At 46.3% G+C, this 19923-nt stretch overlaps 1 protein-coding gene across 1 annotated transcript in view; it reads left to right on the top strand.

Moving 5' to 3' along the window:
* LOC114356040 (dipeptidyl aminopeptidase-like protein 6) overlaps window positions 1-19923 on the top strand; it is a 53474-nt gene that overhangs the window by 14333 nt on the left and 19218 nt on the right. Inside the window, exons 3-15 of the mRNA XM_028309125.1 lie at window positions 1824-1951; window positions 2467-2630; window positions 4107-4324; window positions 5001-5103; window positions 8389-8510; window positions 9553-9806; window positions 11922-12081; window positions 14290-14433; window positions 15913-16053; window positions 17249-17340; window positions 17824-17944; window positions 18789-18862; window positions 19280-19440. Coding sequence (XP_028164926.1) covers window positions 1824-1951; window positions 2467-2630; window positions 4107-4324; window positions 5001-5103; window positions 8389-8510; window positions 9553-9806; window positions 11922-12081; window positions 14290-14433; window positions 15913-16053; window positions 17249-17340; window positions 17824-17944; window positions 18789-18862; window positions 19280-19440 — 1882 coding nt within the window. The remainder of the gene's footprint in view (window positions 1-1823; window positions 1952-2466; window positions 2631-4106; window positions 4325-5000; window positions 5104-8388; window positions 8511-9552; window positions 9807-11921; window positions 12082-14289; window positions 14434-15912; window positions 16054-17248; window positions 17341-17823; window positions 17945-18788; window positions 18863-19279; window positions 19441-19923) is intronic.

Genomic DNA, 19923 nt, shown 5'->3' with positions numbered 1-19923 from the left:
AAAGCTAAATTATATGAAATCTGTTTTAAATATAACAATAACATTTTAACACATGGTATGAAAACAGTTCCTTTACATTATACGAGGAATTCAACTAAAAAGAATAGCTTAGAAATCTTATACAAAAAGACACCAAAATTGCAGAATTGTTGTCCGTTTAAAAAAAAACAACACATTTACGTTTTTGGCGGGAAGACGCAGAGGTCTTGCACCCGTCTGCCGTCACTGCTCGCGGGGGCGGTACTAAACCTAACGAATGATGGGAGTGTTTAAATCCTGTTTGATCTTTAAAGAAACTGACGAGCTATTTCATTATTGACACCAAAATCATAAATTTTTCGCGGACAAAACTTAAGGACGTGACTTAATCACAGTTATTTGGGAAACTTGCTTAATTTGGTAATCTTAGATAATAGATAGATTGTATAATCCAAAAATATACTTTTTCCCTAAGTTCTGTTTTGATCTTCAGCTAAAAAAATACATATTGTAAGAAATTAAGGATGTGGACACTGCACCAAAATTAGAAACGCTTAGTTCAATTATTTTTTGTCGAATTTGTAAAAGAAAATACTCATTAATAATGTTGTCCTCAAAATGGAACCTCTGTATATTTTCGTGTAAAAAAAAATCAAAGTTCTATGTCATAAAAAACATATGATTTTCAGCTACGCCGCTCAAAAAATGTGTTTGGGAAATTGACCCAAATGTAATGAAGTAATAATACAAGCATTTTTTTTATAAAAATCATGGGTAAATGTATTACCGCAATAAAGTAATTCTTATTCTTAGTTTCTAAAGACTTACATCAATTCTGTATTGTGTAATCTTAGTACATCTTTCCACATTAAAAAATAAATAATTCTAATTCTAAATAAATCCTACTTCATTGTGACAGTAGGTGACAGTGAACAATTCGTTGTCATTCATGACAATAACAGCTGATGTTAGTTAAACTCGTTAATTGGTGAAACGACCATAAGATATTATTACTATTTATATAATTTTATAAGCATGCAAATATTTACTAACAAGTCAAATCATAGCTTCGCATATCTATCGCGTAAATGTGTCTATCGCAACCATTGAGTTATAATGTACTGATCGCAACGCAGTGTAGCCGCCGCCTGCGGGCGACGGTTACAACGTCACTGCGATCGCCCATTGTTCGCGAACGCTCGGCCATGCTCGGCGAGCCGTGACGAACGCGCGCCGGCGGCGCATCTCACGACTAGTTCGAAACTATACGCGACGCGGAGCGCACGTCCCTCACTCTCTCGCCCGGTATTCCTACCGCCGTACGCGAATATTAAATTGTAACTTTGCGTTATTTCTTTCATTAAACTCTTGAAATTAGACCAAGTGCGGGGAGATGGTTATACTCAAGAATGTAAAAGTGAAAGAAAGAAACATTATTACAATGGACATCACACAAACATAAAAAGGTACCTAACTACATATGAATAATTATAAAAAAAAAATAAGGGTGAACTGAACAATGCCCCCTACTAGCAATAACGATGCCCACTGCAACGAGACCTCACTCAGCATAATATGCCGTGGCCCACGGTGACGAAGGCCATGACAAATAGCGATGCCTTCGGTCGCTAAAACCTGAGCATTTTAAGTTTAAACTGACCAATGTTCTTTTCTCGAGTGGCGACCACGGGCTGGAAGACCTTAGCGTGGGCAGGCCACTAGGTGGACCGACGATCTGGTGATGGATGCGGGCAGTCGTTGTGGAAATCCTTGGAGGGGAAGAGGGGAGAACTTTGTCCAGCAGTGGACGTCATTTGGCTGAAATGAATGTTCTTTGTCCACAGAGGGAGCTGAACGCGGTAGACTTCAAGGTGTCTGCGGACCTGAAGTTCGTGCTGCTGATCTCCGACGTGCGGCCGGGCTGGAGGCACGCGCGGCTGGCCAGATACCACGTCTATGACGTCATCAACAGGTACCTACGTCATCTTTATAAAAATCTCCTTCCGGCTACCGGCAGACTACGAAGAAAGATTAGAAGTTCAATTGATCACGAGATCGATGTTGTGCTGTGCGATGGTTCATTACATTTAGGTTCATAAATGTTTTATAGGTAACTAGAGGCCGCCTGCGACTTCGTACGCGTGGATCCCGTTTTACCCCCTTAGGGGTGAAGTTTCGTAAAATCCTTTTTTAGCGGATGCCTAGCCTACGTCATAACATCTACCTACCTGCATGCCAAATTTCAGCCCGATCCGTTCAGTGGTATGGGCTGTGCGTTGATAGATCCCACTATGGCTTTATGTTAGTCAGTCAGTCTCCTTTGAGTTATATTTTAGATTACTGAAGATCGCACTTAATTTCAAAGTAACGATAATCGATTACGGGTAATTTTTTTTTAAATTTTTTTTGACGTTCATAAGAGCCAAAATACTTGTCAGAAACCAAATATTTTTGATTACATCTGATTTGATAATCATTATTCCACAGGAATAAGATCCCCATATCGCCGGTGGAGGACGACCGGTCGGCGCCGCTGCTGCAGTACGCCGAGTGGTCTCCAACGGGCTCCAGCCTGGTGTTCGTCCACGACAACGACATCTACTACAAGCCGCGCGTCTTGAAGACTCTGGTCTGCCGGATCACTAATACTGGTGAGAACTGTTCCTTTCGTTCTTTTGAATCAGAAGACAACGCTAGACAAAGGCCTCTCCCAAGGATTGCAGTAAGCGGAGTGGCCGCCAACCGGCTCACAACGATGTATATTAAAACAAGCCGCGCGTCTTGAAGACGCTGGTCTGCCGGATCACTAACACTGATGAGTACCTAGTTCATTCGTTCTTTCAACAAAAAGACCACGATAGACAAAGGTCTCACCCAAGGATTGCAGTAGGTACGCAGAGTGGTCTCCAACGGGTTCCAGTCTGGTCTTCGCCCAAGACAACGACATCTACTACAAGCCGCGCGTCTTGAAGACCCTGTTCTGCCGGATCACTAATACTGGTGAGAACTCTTCATTTGTTTTTTCAACCATAGACAAAGGCCTAAGGATTGCAGTGCACGGAGTGGTCGCCAACGAGTTCCAGTCTGGTGTTCGTCCACGACAACGACATCTACTACAAGCCGCGTGTCTTGAAAACCCTGGTCTGCCGGATCACTAATACTGGTGAGAATTATACTAGTTCTTTTAATCAAAAGACCACGCTAGACAAAGGCCTCTCCCAAGGATTGCATTAAGCGGAGTGGCCGCCAACCGGCTCACAACGATGTCTATTACAAGCCGCGCGTCTTGAAGACACTGGTCTGCCGGATCAGTAATACTGGTGAGGACTGTTCATTCGTTCTTTCAACCAAAACACGTTTGCATCTGGGCAAAGACTCGAGGATTTTTCACTGGACCTGCAACGTTTCCTCCCGTGCTCCCCGCGATCTCTGCCAGATCGTCGGTCCAGTAAGGCAAGCAAGGCCTGCGTACATTATGTAGGACCGTTCCCAGATTAATGTAAAATTAAGCTAGACCTTAGACCTAGTTTTCATGTGTAACGAACGCGCTCTTTTAAAACGTGAGCTCGCGCACTCATTTTGCTCACTCGCTGGCTACATTGCGAAAATGACTCTTTTTTTAGTGTTAGAATGGTGGTTTAGCAACATTTATAATCGTTAAATGATGGCTCATCCTACCTTCTTTGTAAACGGCTTTTGTGAGACTGGACGCAGACAGTGCTATTATGCAACACTGGACTCGCGTCCATCTCGTCAAAGACACTAAAATTAATTATAATAATTTTAATAATAATAATAATAATGTCTTTAATAATAATAATTAATAATAATTTCTATTATCTAATTAATTAATACTAACATAGTTTTAAGCTTACATTGTTACTAACACTATATGGACCCTGGTTCGAAATAAACATATTTTATTTTATTTTTATTTATTTTTATCGACTTCTTTAAATAGCTTTCTGGAGGTAGCTGATGGCTGGCTCACATTATTGACACAAAGCAGTGGTAGGAATAAAATCATACCCCCTACACTGAAACATGGTGACTTTTACCTTGGTAAACGTATATCTTGATGTACGTTACTCTCTAAAACTCCTAATGTTAATTATTTGTTTTTCCAGGTGTCCCAGGCGTAATCTTCAACGGCGTGCCCGACTTTCTCTACGAGACAGAAGTGCTGCGGCTGGACCGCGCGCTCTGGTTCAGTCCAGATGGACAGACGCTGCTGTATGCGTCCTACAACGATTCTCTGGTGCAGCAGTACAAGTACCCCTGGTACGGATTCGACCAGCCCGAGCCACCGGCGTACCCGTCGATACGGACGCTGAGGTACCCTAAGGTGAGAACTTCAGGTTTTTGGTTTATAAAAACGTCCACTGCTGGACAAGGGCCGTTCCCAAGGATTTTTTTTAATACTTAACAAGGCAGGTATTTGACCACAATCGCACCTGATGTTAAGTGGGATGCAGTCTAGGATGGTACATATCTGCCCTGTAAGTGCCTTTTCACTCTCGCCTTGAAGAGGCCCGGGTTATAGTTTTCGGGAAAGACAGCAGCAGGCAACGAATTCCAGTCCCTAGCTGTTCGCATTATAAAAGAGTAATCGAAACGCTTAGTGCGAGCTGGGGGAATGTCAACAATAAGGGATGGTACGCTAACCTATTTCTACAATGATAATTCTTGAGCTGCCCGCATCCAGGCGCTTCCCACGACCATCAATAAATCGTTGGTCTATTGAGTTTCAATAAAAAGAAGTCCACTACTGGACAAACTCTTTCCACAACGACCGGTCCTGTGTTGCCCATATCCAAGAGCTTCCTGCGGCCTTCACCAGACAGATCGTCGATCCTCCAAGTGGGAGGCTTGCCTACACTACGTTTTCCGATCCATGGTAGCCACTCGAGATCCTTTCTGCCCCAACGGCCACCCAAAATTAATTCTGACGCCTGAAAGCTTGACAGCATTCGACTAACTTGTACTGTTGATGATAATTTATAGACTTTTTTTAACTCCAGGTGAACACAAACAACCCAGTGGTGACGGTGTACGTCGTCAGCCTGAAGACGCCAAAGTTCCTCTTCCCGCACGCCATACAGTTCACGTCACAAGTTGATAAAAGTAAGTACACCAAGTTACACCCTCTTAAGTAATCAGGAAGTTATTAATAGCTTGAATCCGTAGCGAACTCAGAAGAAATAATTTTCCTTTGATAAAAAACAAACGGAAACGTGGTTGCCCCAAGCAAACTTGGCGGCGCACTGTGGCAGACGAGGCGAAGAAGATCGGCAAGACTTTGGAGCGAGATCAAACGCGAAGCTCAAGACCGAACGCGATGGAGGAATGTTATGGACGCCCTCTGCCCTATCTATTTATTTATTTATTTATTTATTTATTTTGGCTTTTCAACAATAAGTACACTATTAAAATTTAAAATACATAACCAAAATTACATGTATAAGTTCCCCATCACTTAAAGAAAAGCACTGCATCTGCTAAATAATGTGTAACTACGCAAAAAATAAAAAATGCAAATGCTACCTACACTACAGTGCAATTTTATATTGCTACAGTATACAATAATACAGATGCATCGAACATATTCGCAAATGTTTGTTACAATAGAGATAACCAATACAGTATTTAAATAAATTCAGTTAATTTTAAATGCATGATTATTCCAAAGCAAGTATGGCCTTCTTTATACCAGGTATTGAGGTAAAGTTTAAATCTATGTCGGTTTCATGGTCCATATACAATGTATACATCCTGGACAGCGAACTGTGCTTTCTCAAATTGGTGCGGCCTTGCGGCAAGCTGAATAGTTTTTTATTTAATTGTCTGGGTAGAACACGTGGCACATGGTAATAAACTTTGCTAAGTAAATCGGGACAATTAAATATACCAGCTGTAAGTTTTTTTAGAAAAACTAAATCCAACATTTCTCTGCGCCTCTCCAGCGATGCCATTCTGAAATATTTTAGGCGATCCTTATATGATTTGAGCTTTTTCCCCAATTTGCAATTGTATGTCAGATGCCATAAANTTTTTTTTTTTTTTTTTTTATCTAGGGGACATAGGACCTTAAGTCATGATAAAAAACATCAATCCTTGTTTGTCTTCCTAGCTATGAAAATAAACTCTATAATTTTAGTCAAAAAATCGCTGGATCGTTTCAATCATTATTTTAATGTGGACTTTTTAAGCGATTGATCACGCGGGTGAAGCCGCGGGCAAAAGCTAGTACCTAATAAGGTAGAAAAATTAGGTAGGCCCGCGGCTTCACCCGCGTGAAATTTAGTTTGTTACAGATCGTCATAAAATATAGCCTATATGTTATTCTGGGTTATAAACAATAATACTGTAAAGCTTCATCAAAATCCGTTCAGCAGTTTTTGCGTGAAAGAGTAACAAACATGTTCACATCCAGACATCCATACAAACTTTCGCATTTATAATCTACTAGCTTTCCGCCCGCGGCTTCGCCCGCGTGGAATTTTGTCTGTCACAGAAAAACTTTATCGCGCGCGTCCCTGTTTCAAAAACCGGGATAAAAACTATCCTATGTTCTTTCCCGGGACTCAAACTATCTCTCCTGGACACCAAGCAGCCAGGACACTGCACCCTGGACAACAAGCAGCCAGGAGACTGCAGCCTGGACACACAGCAGCCAGGTCATGCAGCCCCACAACAGCAGCAGCTACAGTCGGAGCATCAGCATCTCCACTGCAGCACTGACCAGCATCATCAGAACATCAGCAATCTGACAGCAGCGGATCAGTTACCGGCCTCCCGGAAGTGGGTCTCACCGGTAACCGAGAAGTCGCATGTGCTGTTCAGTTCGACACAAGCCAAGAAGGCAAACTATCAAGAGGACGACAGCCAGAACATCAAGAAGCCTGGACAACCAAGAGGGCTGCAGCCAGGACACTGCACCCTGGACAACAAGCAGCCAGGAGTCTGCAGCCTGGACACACAGCAGCCAGGTCATGCAGCCCCACAACAGCAGCCAGGCCATACCAGCAGCCTTGGCCACACGTCAGCGCCAGGCCACATCAACGGCCTTGGCAACACCTGCCAGGCCACACCAGCAGCCTGACTACAACAGCAGCCAGGCCATACCAGCGGCCTTGGCAACACCTGCCAGGCCACACCAGCAGTCACGGCCACTCTAGTACCAGGCCACACCAGCGCCAGGCCCGCGAGCATCCTGGCCTCACCAGGAGCCAGGCCCGCGAGCTGCCTGGTCAATCAACCAGCCAGGTGGACACCAAGTGGACAGCCAACCAGAGGTCCACCACCTGGGCCATCAGCCGCTCATGGAGTCACCGGCAGCCAAGGTCTACGGTCATCGGGCAGCAGGGCAACCACGTGCAGCATCCTCCGCGCCTTCTTCTTCTGCGAGATGCCAATATGTACGAGCACGATCGTACATCCTGCTGCACCGTCAGCATTGACCGCCGGGCGACCCATGAACCCTCAGCGTGCACCGTCGGCACTCTACACCGACGGTACACTAGCAAATACTTATAAATGTGTACAATCAATAAATTATGTATAAATACCAATAGCATTATAACAATAAAACAGATATCAACCGTCCGTCGTTGTGTCTCATTTCCCCCCGCTGCGGCCAAGACACCCTTAGCCGTCGCTATGATCAGTCCGGTGAGTCTGCCGGGCTGGCAGCGGGTCCCCGCCGCCTACCTGCCGTCCTAACGCTGCTGCCCTGGGCGACCTGGGCACAGCTTCCTTCCTATCAAACCCTTATTATGTCTATGTATCTATTGTTAGGCAGGGCTAGGGCTCTAGGGACTTAGTGTCTTAGGGAATAGGGACTCTAGGCTCACTAGGGAGTTAGTTCCCTTCCTGACCGCATATCCCGGGAACGGGAGCGGTACCTTACAACCACTGCATCCCGCCCGTACAATCTCTATGCCAAATTTCATCAAAATCGGTTGCGAGGTTTAAGCGGGAAAGCGTAACAGACAGACAGACAGACAGACAGACAGACAGACAGACAGACAGACAGACAGACAGACAGAGTTACTTTCGCATTTATAATATTAGTTGGGATTATATAAAAGAAAGTCGTGTTAGTTACTCCACTTATAACTCAAGAACGGCTGAACCGATTTAGCTGAAAATTGTCAGGGAGGTAGTTTAGAGCCAGGAGAAGAACATAGGATACTTTTTATCCCGTTCGAAATAAAAAAACGTCTGCTTATTTATTGACATTAAGGCGGAACAAAGTTCGCCGGGTCAGCTAGTATTATATAAAATATAAATACAAATAAAATATATAAAATAAATAGTAAGACTAATTATGTTTCCTGTAACCTTCTTAATGATGATTTTTAACCTCTTTGATGATGATTTTTTGATGATGAACCTCCATATCCACAGCATGGTACGTGCGCTGGACGGGCTGGACGTCGGAGCGGCAGCTGGCGGTGCTGCTACTCAACCGACCGCAGAACTACTCCATCATCAGCGTCTGCAATGCCGTGTCCTACAACTGCCAGGATGTGAGTGTTAGAGTAGGCGCACACCGTTGATTTTTCGTCGGCCGATAGTTTAGTCGGGCACTTGATCAGTATGGGCATGTATGGGAGTGCGCACACTACGCCGATTCGATTTGGCCGATTCTTCATACAATTTAAAATCGGGCTCAACTATCGGCCAACTAAAAATCAACGGTGTGCGCATACTCTTACTTAAGTCATTTATAGATCGCACTCCCCGCACCCCGCACTTCCTTCGACCAAAAAGTGGTGGGGCGCGTCTTCGTGGATGAAACGATCTATACAAGGGCAATCAATTTTAACAAATCTTGCTGTTGTATAAATAAAGCTTCATCATCATCATCTCAGCCATAGGTCGTCCACTCCTGAACATAGGCCTCCCCCAATGCTTTCCATGTTGCCCAGGTAGTAGCGGCCTGCGCCTTCCTGCTACTTACAATGTCGTCGTTCCACCTTTTGGGTGGACGTCCCACGCTGCGTCCTAAATGCTAAATAAAACTTAACCTAGTCATTTTATCAGTCAGAATCTGAGAATGTTCCTGTTTTCTGTTACCTCGAAGTTTTTCCATGTTCTTGTCTCAAATACATCACTTTTTTCAATTGTTTGATGCCCGTTTTTACCATCAATCTAAGTATCACTTTAGTCAAACGATTTTCGTAGACGAATTTCATATGGGTCACTTAAAAATTAGGGATTCATGGTGAAAACTGACATTAGTCGCTTTTATTATGTACCTCCCTCTAATACCTATACATACATAGGCATGAACATCTTACCCCATAGGGTCACAATACATACGTGCTGCAGACAGTCTGTGTTGAAACTCATGCTGATACATGAACAATAGTTATCATTTTTTTTAAGCGTTATTTTTATGGGTTGGACAAACTAATTCTTCTTCTTGCCGTGTCGACAACAAACCTTCACAGCGTCGGCCCAAAAGTCCGCCACAAGAACGGCGTTGTCAGTAGCCTTTATTAAATCTTCATCATTAAATTGAGGCTAATGAGCTTTTAAACAGAATCGTCCTCAAACTACTTCCAGATCTTCCGAGACGAGACCGACGGCTCCCGCTGGTCGGGTCTCGGCGCCGAGCCAGTAGAAGACGACTGCGGCTGGTGCGGCGGCGGCGCCCTGCTGGGCGGGCGGGACGCGGTGTTCACGACCGCCCCGGTGGCAGACGCGGCCGGCACGTGGCGGCATGCTGTGCGCGTCACGCATGATAGTAGGATGACACTGACCCAGGGCAACTTTGAAGTCACGCAGCTGGTGGGATGGGACGAGAGGAGGAAACTGCTGTGAGTTGAACTTTCTTTATTCTTCTTAGGCGGACACTTGTCAGAGTGGTCGTGGTTGCGCTGACGAGGTACACGGTGGGGTAATGTCATCTCCGAGGGTAGCTCTCCTGGCGATGTGCTTCCATTTCTGACGGTTAGAGGCGTCGCGAGTACCTACACTGGACCATGGTGGACTCAGTGGCCTTTGTGATGGCGTCTATCCAGCGGGTTGGCGACCGACAGCGTGCTCTCTTGCCTTCAACCTTCATTAAAGGGAACCTATTGATAGTCACATGGCGACATGCTGTGCGCGTCACGCATGACAGCAGGATGACGCTCACGCAAAAGAATTTTGAAGTCACGCAGCTGGTGGGCTGGGACGAAAGAAGGAAACTGCTGTGAGTTGAACTTTCTTCATTAAAGGGAACCTATTGGGAGTCACGTGGCAGCATGTGGTGCGCGTCACGCATGATAGCAGAATGACGCTCACGCAAGGGAATTTTGAAGTTACGTAGCTGGTGGGCTGGGACGAGAGGAGGAAACTGCTGTGAGTTGAACTTTCTTCATTCTTCTTAGTTAGGCTCTCTTGCCTTCTTGGGTGGGAGTCACGTGGCGGCATGCTGTGCGCGTCACGCATGACAGTAGGATGACGCTGACGCAAGGGAACTTTGAAGTCACGCAGCTGGTGGGCTGGGACGAGATAAGGAAACTGTTGTGAGTTAAACTTTCTTCATTCTTCTTAGTCGGACACTTGTCAGAGTGGTCGTGGTTGCGCTGACGAGGTACATGGTGGGGTGACGTCATCTCCGAGGGTAGCTCTCCTGGCGATGTGCTTCCATTTCTGACGGTTAGAGGCGTCGCGAGTACACTGGACCATGGTGGACTCAGCGGCCTTTGTGATGGCGTCTATCCAGCGGGTTGGCGATCGACAGCGTGCTCTCTTGTCTTCAACCTTCATTAAAGGGAACCTATTGGGAGTCACGTGGCGACATGCTGTGCGAGTCTCGCATGATAGTAGGATGACGCTGACCCAGGGCAACTTTGAAGTCCCGCAGCTGGTGGGCTGGGACGAGAGGAGGAAACTGCTGTGAGTTGAACTTTCTTCATTCTTCTTAGTTAGGCTCTCTTGCCTTCTTGGGTGGGAGTCACGTGGCAGCATGTGGTGCGCGTCACGCATGACAGCAGGATGACACTCACGCAAGGGAATTTTGAAGTCACGCAGCTGGTGGGCTGGGACGAGAGAAGGAAACTGCTGTGAGTTGAACATTCTTCATTCTTCTTAGTCGGACACTTGTCAGAGCGGTCATGGTTGCGCTGACGAGGTACACGGTGGGGTGATGTCATCCGAGGGTAGCTTACCTGGCGATGTGCTTCCATTTCTGACGGTTAGAGGCGTCGCGAGTATACTGAACCATGGTGGACTCAGTGGCCTTTGTGATGGCGTCTATCCAGGGGTTGGCGATCGACAGCGTGCTCTCTTGGCTTCAACCTTCATTAAAGGGAACCAATTGAGAGGCACGTGGCGACATGCTGTGCGAGTCTCGCATGACAGTAGGATGACGCTTACGCAAGGGAATTTTGAAGTTACGCAGCTAGTTGGGTGGGACGAAAGGACGAAACTGCTGAGAGTTGAACTTTCTTGATTAAGGAAACTTATTGGGAGGTTGTTTCTCACTGTTTACCAGCAAAAAAAGATTGGTTGGCCACGTACTTAGTTCCTTCGTTTCAGCCAAATGACGTCCACTGCTGGACGAAGGCTTTCCCCGAAGATCCTGCCTGCCCACACTACGTCTTCCGGCCCGGCCCGGCCCGCGATCACCACTCGAGAACATTTCTGTCCCAGCGGCCATCAGCTCTGTGAGCTATGTGCCCCGCCCACTGTCATTATTTTTGTTTATTTAATCTTTATAAGGTCTAGTAAGAAATGTCTGTCAGAGTTGAATATTTTATGACCATTACATCGCTCTTTCTCTTTCTGTGGACGTCGTAAGGGGCAAATATGCGAACATTAGACCTCTTCAACACCCCTCTGGCAAACCCTCCATTAACCTGTGGTATAATAGAGAGGGCTGTACTCCTGCTACGATTAAATGACCTGATGATGATGATGATTAACAACTACTTGTAATCCCGCAGCTACGTCATAGGCACGGCACCAGACAAAGCGGGCGAGCGACATCTTTACCGCGTGAAGGTGCCGCCGGACGCCTCTACCTGGCCGGAGCCCGCCGCCTGCCTCACGTGTCCCGGCGCCGCGCCAGCCGGAGCCACTACTGAAGCCACCAGTGATGAGCCGGTAAGAACTATATCCCCAGCTACGTCATAGGCATAGCACCACCGCGTGAAGGTGCCACCCGACGCCTCCACATGGCCAGAGCCAATACTGAAGCGACCAGCGACAAACCGGTAAGAACTTTATCCCCAGCTAGCGATGACACGGCCCGGACAACCCACCACCACCTATAGCCATACCAACCTCGCGGTTATACTAATGCTACCAGCGACGTGGCAGCGACACTACTGAAGCTACCAGTGACGAACCGGTAAGAACTATTTCCCCAGCTAGCGATGACACGGCCCGGACAACCCACCACCACCCATGGCCATACCAACCTCGCGGTTATACTGGCCGAATTGCGGGAGGTGTGCGCGGAATTGCGGCTGCCGAGGGCAGATTGCACTCCACCGCGCCACACTTCTTGACTCCCTACAAGTTATTTTATCTACGTCCTTGTCCCTATGTTCAGTTCTCCCCCTTCTGGGGCCTGACGATCACAGCACGGAGCCACTACAGAAGCGACCAGCGACGAGCCGGTAAGAACTATATCCCCAGCTAGCGATGACTCGGCCCGGACAAGACGAGCGACATCTTTACCGCGTGAAGGTGCCGCCCGACGCTTCCACCTGGCCGGAGCCCGCCGCCTGCCTCACGTGTCCCGGCGCCGCGCCAGCCGGAGCCACTACTGAAGCCACCAGCGACGAGCTGGTAAGAACTATATCCCCAGCAAGCGATGATATGGCCCGGACAACCCACCACCACCCATGGCCATACCAACCTCGCGGTTATACTGGCCGAATCGCGGGAGGTGTGCGCGGAATTGCGGCTGCCGAGGGCAGATTGCACTCCACCGCGCCACACTTCTTGACTCCCTACAAGTTATTTTATCTGCGTCCTTGTCCCTATGTTCAGTTCTCCCCCTTCTGGGGCCTGACGATCACAGCACGGAGCCACTACTGAAGCCACCAGCGACGAGCCGGTAAGAACTTTATCCCCAGCTAGCGATGACTCGGCCCGGACAAGACGTGAACGGCATCTGTACAGCAGGATACTCATCTAGCCGTGTAACATGTAATGTATCAGATACTGTATCAAGTGAGTATGTACTCACTTGGCACGAGCCTGCTGCTCGCGCGTGGTTCGCAGGGAGATCGCAGCGACCCGCCGAGTGGCGGTATCTCTGCGAGCACAAAGGCGGCTCCGGGAGTTCGCAGCTAGGTACGCGATGACCGTGGACAAACCGTACTCATTTGAAGGTTGGATACGTTACATGCTTACGTGCTACATGGCAGGTGAGTACCCTGCCTACCATGTGAAGGTGCCGCCCGACGCCTCCACGTGGCCGGAGCCCGCCTGTCTCACGTGTCCCGGCGCCGCGCCAGCCGGAGCCACTACAGAAGCCACCAGTGATGAGCCGGTAAGAACTATATCCCCAGCTATAGCTATAGCTATAGTTCAAGCGCTTGACTCGGGCAGTGCCTGAGGTATGGGAGCGGCACGGGAGGATGTTTTTTTTACGTCAAATGTCAGCGAAACTTCAAATTTGTATGCTCTGTAACGTGTGTCAAAATCATCCCTCTCGTGCCGCTCCCGGAGCCACCACTGAGGCGACTAGTGATGAGCAGCTAAGGATGCTTTTCCACCAGACATCCAATTCCTAAGCTAGGATGTCACTAAATTACTTCATTCACCTGGGTGGACTAGAAAATGTTCTTCTGATTAATTTAGTTGCGGGTATAATGACAGTGTAACTTTCCCCCGGGACAAACTTGACCTCCACTGGTTGGGTTTTTATTGGCGGTCAAGCGTTAGATGCTGGCTACATAGGAGATGCAGCGGTGGGAACGAGAGGTGGGAATAGTCCCGTATATTTCACGCGAAATAAGAAAAACTTTTGCAGATCTGCGCTCGTGGCGTGTGTCTCATTGCCCTAACTAAAGGCATCTTAATATCAAGATAAATCTTAGTCTCATTCGAATTATAGTTTCACAGGAGAATAAGAACGCTACGACGCGCTGCCAGCATAAGTATTACACAAAATAACGTGTACATTTATTTAATTCAAAAATATCCTTACCCCCTTCAACTTAGCATAATATCCTCCTTGGGCAGACGAGCAAGAACTCCGAGAATAGGAACTATTTTTGCAGTTTACCTTTTATCCATTTCTTCAGTTGAAAAGCAACCTTACCCCCATCAACATAATATTAACATTATCTTTCGCAGGAGAGCGAGAACTCCACATCGTCCCTACCCGCGTGGCCGACGTCGACGGTGCTGCCACACGTGGCGGACGAGAACGACTCGCTGCCCGCCGAGTGCCTCTACAACAGAATCATGTTCAGCAAGAACTTCTCCTACTATGTGCAGGTAAGTCCGAACTGTATTTTATTTTATTGTATTCGGAAAACTGCTGCGTTCTCCCTGCTGCCGGACTTGTGGACTCCTTTCTCCTCTTGCATCTCCGTCAGCAGGGGTACGCCGTGACAACAGAGGGCCCCCGCTGAAAATCAGTTTCAAGACTAGCCCTGGCGGTCTTGATGTACGCTGAGCGGGTGCCTTTTTGTTAGAGGGGCACAAGCAGTTAATTGTCCACTTGTTATTTCTCTCTGTTTGAATGTATGTCTTGCTTGCTTGTATACCTTTCTTGCAAATAAAAAGTTTTCTATTCTATTCTATTCTAAAACAAACAGCTTACAAATATACCAATTGCTAAAATACCACACAGCTGATTAAAGTCTATGTAACAAAGGGGTAAGATTAAGCCAGTATAAGTCAGTATTTCTTTCATTGAGAGTTGAGAACTTGAGAGAGGAATTTTTAGTGTCCTCAATTCAAGCTTAATTTTCCAGGTGAATTGAGTCGACTAAAGCGGTTACCTTTGTTCATAGGAATTAATTCCCCCAGGTGAACAGATGCGAAGACCTAGGTGAACAAAAGTGACTGCTTTAGTCGAATTAATTCAACTGGATGATATCACCCGTAACCTTATTCACGTAACAAATTTCAACGGCAAAAATATTCAATCGCTGAGTTGCGATCCTATCGAGTAATCGTTCTATCGAAATGACCCTTGTGAATACGGATTTTGAACTGTTTTTCAATGGGACGACTTCTGGACGTCGAGCGAGATTTTGACTGTCAAAATACGTGAATATTAGGCCACTGGGTGAAATTGTTCCGAGGGGAAATGAGGACTCTAAAAATTCACCAGGTTGCGGTAATACTATCATACAGTATTGTAACTTCATATAAATAGACGGAACGCGAGCTTTCCTTCGAAATTCAAATCTCGGTGTGCGCTCGACGTGCAAAAGTCGGGGGTGTCGCGAATGTGCCGCAGTAACGAACGGACGTCAGTGGCCTTGTGTTGAAAATTACTAAAGTGATTGAATTTGACTGACAGTCATTTACGGTCAAATTGGTCGAAAACTAGTCATTAACTGTAAAAAATTGTCATTTTCAGTCAGTTTGATTTGAAATGAAAATTATATTGTATAAAACCAGGTTTTTCCCACGACTTCGCTCGCCTGAAATTAAAGTAACAGGTCATTATGATTAGTAGTTTAAAAATTATTTTATTAGCTTTTTTTTAAATGAAATGTACCAAGCACAAAATATAAAATAATAAAAAAAAATACAATCACAAAACTAGATAGAAATTCTAAGTAGGCAGATGTAATTAAAATGGGTACTGTAGGTGGGCAGCCCTATCGCATGTTGTCATACGGTGACGTACCGCGCGGCTGTTGACATTTATTTCAAAAATATGGCCGAGTTGGAATACTGTATAGATAGTATTACCGTGCCCAGGTGAACAGTGGAATAACATGTGTTTGTTGTGCGCAGGAGTGCCTGGGCCCGGGCCCGCCGGCGGCGTGGGTGCGCGCGCGGGACGGGTCCACCCGCGCGCTGCTGTGGGGCGGAGAAGCGCTGCGGCACAAGTTCGCGCAGCTGGCACAGCCACAGGTCAAGGTGTTCAGAGTCGAGGTCAGTGGCAACGAGGATCACCAAGAGTCATCATCATCATTTCAGCCATAGGACGTCCACTGCTGAACATAGACCTCCCCCAATGCTTTCCATGTTGATCAATTGATAGCGGCCTGCGTCCACCTTGTGGGTGGACGTCTCATGCTGCGTTTCCCGGTACCAAAAGAGTTGTCGGTTCGAATTTCTCCGAGAGCAAATATTATTATTAATGAATTTCCCCGGGACAAACTTGAACTTCACTGGTAAAACCCAACCAGTGAAGTTCAAGTTTTTCCCGGGGAAATTCAATTGGTGGTCAAGCTGTAGTTACACAGCGTGCTATGGAAAGGACTATGCTCGGAGTTTCCCTTCGTGATGGAATCAGAAATGAGCTATCCGCAGGAGAACCAAAGTGACCGACATAGCTCGCAGTATTGCTAAACTCACGTGGCAGTGGGCGGGGCACATAGCTCGTAGAGACGATGGCCGTTGGGGCAGAAAAGTTCTCGAGTGGCGACCACGGGCTGGAAGACGTAGAGTGGGCAGGCCTCCTACTAGTTGGACCGACGATCTGGTGAAGGTCGCGGGAAGAGCCTGGATGTGGGCAGCGCAGGACCGTTCATTGTGGAAAACCTTGGGGAAGGCCTTTGTCCAGCAGTGGACGTCATTTGGCTGAAACAAACGAACGAACGATGTCGGTTGGAATTACTCCGGGGGCTAATATTATTACTAATGACTTTCCCCGGGACAAACTTGACCTTCACTGGTTGGGTTTTTATTGGCGGTCAAGCTGTAGATCCTGGCTACACAGGAGTTGCAGCGGTGAGAACGAAAGGTGGGAATAGTCCCGTAACATTACTAATGACCATGTAGTGAAGGACTGGGGTTCAACATTACTAATGACCATGTAGTGAAGGACTGGGGTTCACATGGCTACTTATAACAGTTGCCGGTTCGAATCTCTTCGAGGGATGATGTAGTGGTGAACATAAGGGTTAGGCGGGTTTTTCGGGTTACGCTAATTATCAACGCTGAAAGATCCATTTATGCATTTTGTGAACTACTGTGTTTTTATGAAGCGTGAATAGTTGTCAACGCTCTTCGTACGATCGTCTTTTTTCGAAACGCATAATGAACGCGCTTTTCTAAACGCATGTGATTCCTATGAACCTGCAAAATATGGTAGAAAAAAAATTTAAAGGATCATTGATTTCAGGTGCAAACAAACCGCGAGGCCCGGGTGCGGCTTCTACTGCCACCAGGGTTCAGAGAAACGGATGACCTGCCTCTGCCACTGGTGCTTCAAGTGTAAGTAACTAGTATTACCTTCCTAGACTAGCTTTTGTAGCCCGCGTAGTATACTAGATAACTTTCCACGTTTGATCTGATCATATTTTTATTCAAAGATGGAGCAAGTGTTGTTATGGATACCTACCTATTATATTTACCAATAAAGAACAGTCTTTCGTACTCTTGTGGAGTTAAAGCCCAGTCGCCGAGCACGTAGAATTTCGTCCAATGCGCTCGCACACTCACTGCGGCCGCCCGTCGCACAGTCGCGACAGCAATATAATTACGCGCGAGCGATAAGGATGGGTAGCTTGAGGTCATTGGACGAAATTCTACGTTCTGCGACCGGACTATAGTAGCAGATTTTTATTAAAAGAAACGGAGCGAATCATAGAAAAGATGATACTACTTCACCGCATTTTCTATGTTAATTAAGTATACCCATAAATATTAAATACTGTAGGAATCTTATGGTTGTTAATACTGCCAAAAACTTTCCAGGTCAGCTCAGCCGGGCGGGCAGCTGGTGACGGAGCGGTGGAAGCCGGGCTGGAGCTGGTACCTGGCGGCCGCCCGGAACTTCATCGTGGCCGAGATCGACGCCCGGGGCTCGGGGGGACAGGTGAGACACTTGACATACTTCTGCCGAGGATAATGTTCTTTGGCCAAGACATACAGGGTGTCCCAGAATGGGTGAATCAAACTGCTAGGGGAGGTAGCTCTACTAATCTGTACTATCCCTAAAAAATATGAAAAAAAATATTTTTGAGTTTGGAATTTCTTTTTTAATAAAGTGCTTTAAACTCAAAATCTAGTCATTATTTTCAAAAGTTTGTTTACAGTAGGCCTAAGATGCGCGCCGTGATAGGCGGTTATCACGCCATTTTATCGATTTTGCCCATACAAATTGACGTCGATAAAAGTTATCACGGCGCGTATCTTAGGCCTACAGATAAACGAAGCGATTATGCACAATTAATATTAGTAAGTATATATCACAAATAAACTCCAAACGCAGCAATTATAGCCAGATACCTACTTAGGCAAAGCTGATTTATTTTCACTTTTTCAAATTTTTTTTTGTTTCCTTATGCGCTTTTTTTTCACGTTTTTTAGAGATAGTACATAAGTAGGGCTATCTCCCCTAGTAGTTTGATTCACCCATTCTGGGACACCCTGTATAACACTTACAACACCATCGAGCTAACTGCGTACCTCGTTGGAATGCAATTATCCCTCCCAATTATCAAATCAAATCATTTTTATTTTCACCCGCACAACTCTCCGCGTTCGCCCCGTCCGTATCAAAGCATCGATGTGACGTCACGGCTGCTAGATTCGCAGTTAATTCGACGGGGTTGTATGTAGTCTTCTGTAAATAAACTTGGCCAGAAACTATGTAATGTTTCATGTTATATTTATTGGACATAGAGGACTAGTGAACTAACTGATGGTATTTTTTATAGGGAGAAGAACTGAGGACAGAAATCTACAATAAACTCCTGACTGTCGATGTGGAGGATCAAATTGCTGTGTTATCGTGAGTACTCTCTTATTATTACACCTGTTATTTATTGGAACGAAGAAATGAGATGCTTGACTGGTAGGAATTTTTAAAACATATTATTGTATGGTTAGCTACAAAGGTGCAGTAGAACAGAACTGACGAGAGAACGAGAAAATGTGTATGATCAATGAAATAAAAATGTATCTTAGTTCTTCAAATTCTGATGTTGCTATCTTGCTTAGGGTTTTGTGTATTAGGTACTTAGTTCCCATTTCTTTTTTATTCCAGTCTAAATAAAGACCTTCCTTTACTTAGCGACAAGATTTTAACTGTTACCTAAACTATTTTATATAAAAACCTAAAAACCATGTAAACAAGCATTTGGTTATTCCATGTCCGCAGATACCTTAAATCTTCCCACGGGGATTAAAAGTGGCATAATATTCGCAGCTACCTCCGCGACAACCTCAAGATGGTGGACGGTTCGCGGGTAGGAGTATGGGGGCGCGGCTACGGCGGCGGCGCGGCAGCCGCGCTGGCGGCGGGCGACGCGCGGAATGTCACCAGATGTCTGGCTGCGCTTGCGCCGCTCACTGATCTAAGACACCATAGTAAGTGCGCTGCATAATATTTGACTATCACATCTACGGCATCACAGTGAGTGTGCAGCTTAATACTAGACTTAGAGCAGTTTCACACTAGGTCAAAATCAAAGGGTACAACAGGTTACAACGTGACAGGGCTGGTGTCGAGCAACACGCGCAACGCTACGCACTGCCTCGCTGTAAGGAAGCACTCTTGTTGACGTAGACCTAAGAATTATCAGCCTGGTGATACTAAGGAGGAATGACCCTGGAATCCTGTCTCCCGAAACATATTCAAATAGTTTATTCAGTACACAGGCCCTTTCCAGGGCTCTAATACACGTCCCAAATATAGCTTGCCCTACCACCACTTCGGGACAACATATGGGCTGGTGCTGAGTAGAAGTGGCGGAAGAAACTCAAAGTAATAGTCGTGAGAGTCCCCTTAACAAAGTTACATTAAGATGGTGGACGGTTCGCGGGTAGGAGTATGGGGGCGCGGTTACGGTG

The sequence above is a fragment of the Ostrinia furnacalis genome, unplaced genomic scaffold, assembly GCF_004193835.3.
Source record: "Ostrinia furnacalis isolate ACB-3 unplaced genomic scaffold, ASM419383v2 OfSCF2609, whole genome shotgun sequence".
NCBI classification, from domain to species: Eukaryota; Metazoa; Arthropoda; class Insecta; order Lepidoptera; family Crambidae; genus Ostrinia; species Ostrinia furnacalis.
Note: the sequence above shows the minus strand (reverse complement) of the source record. Positions and strands in the feature narration are given on the sequence as shown.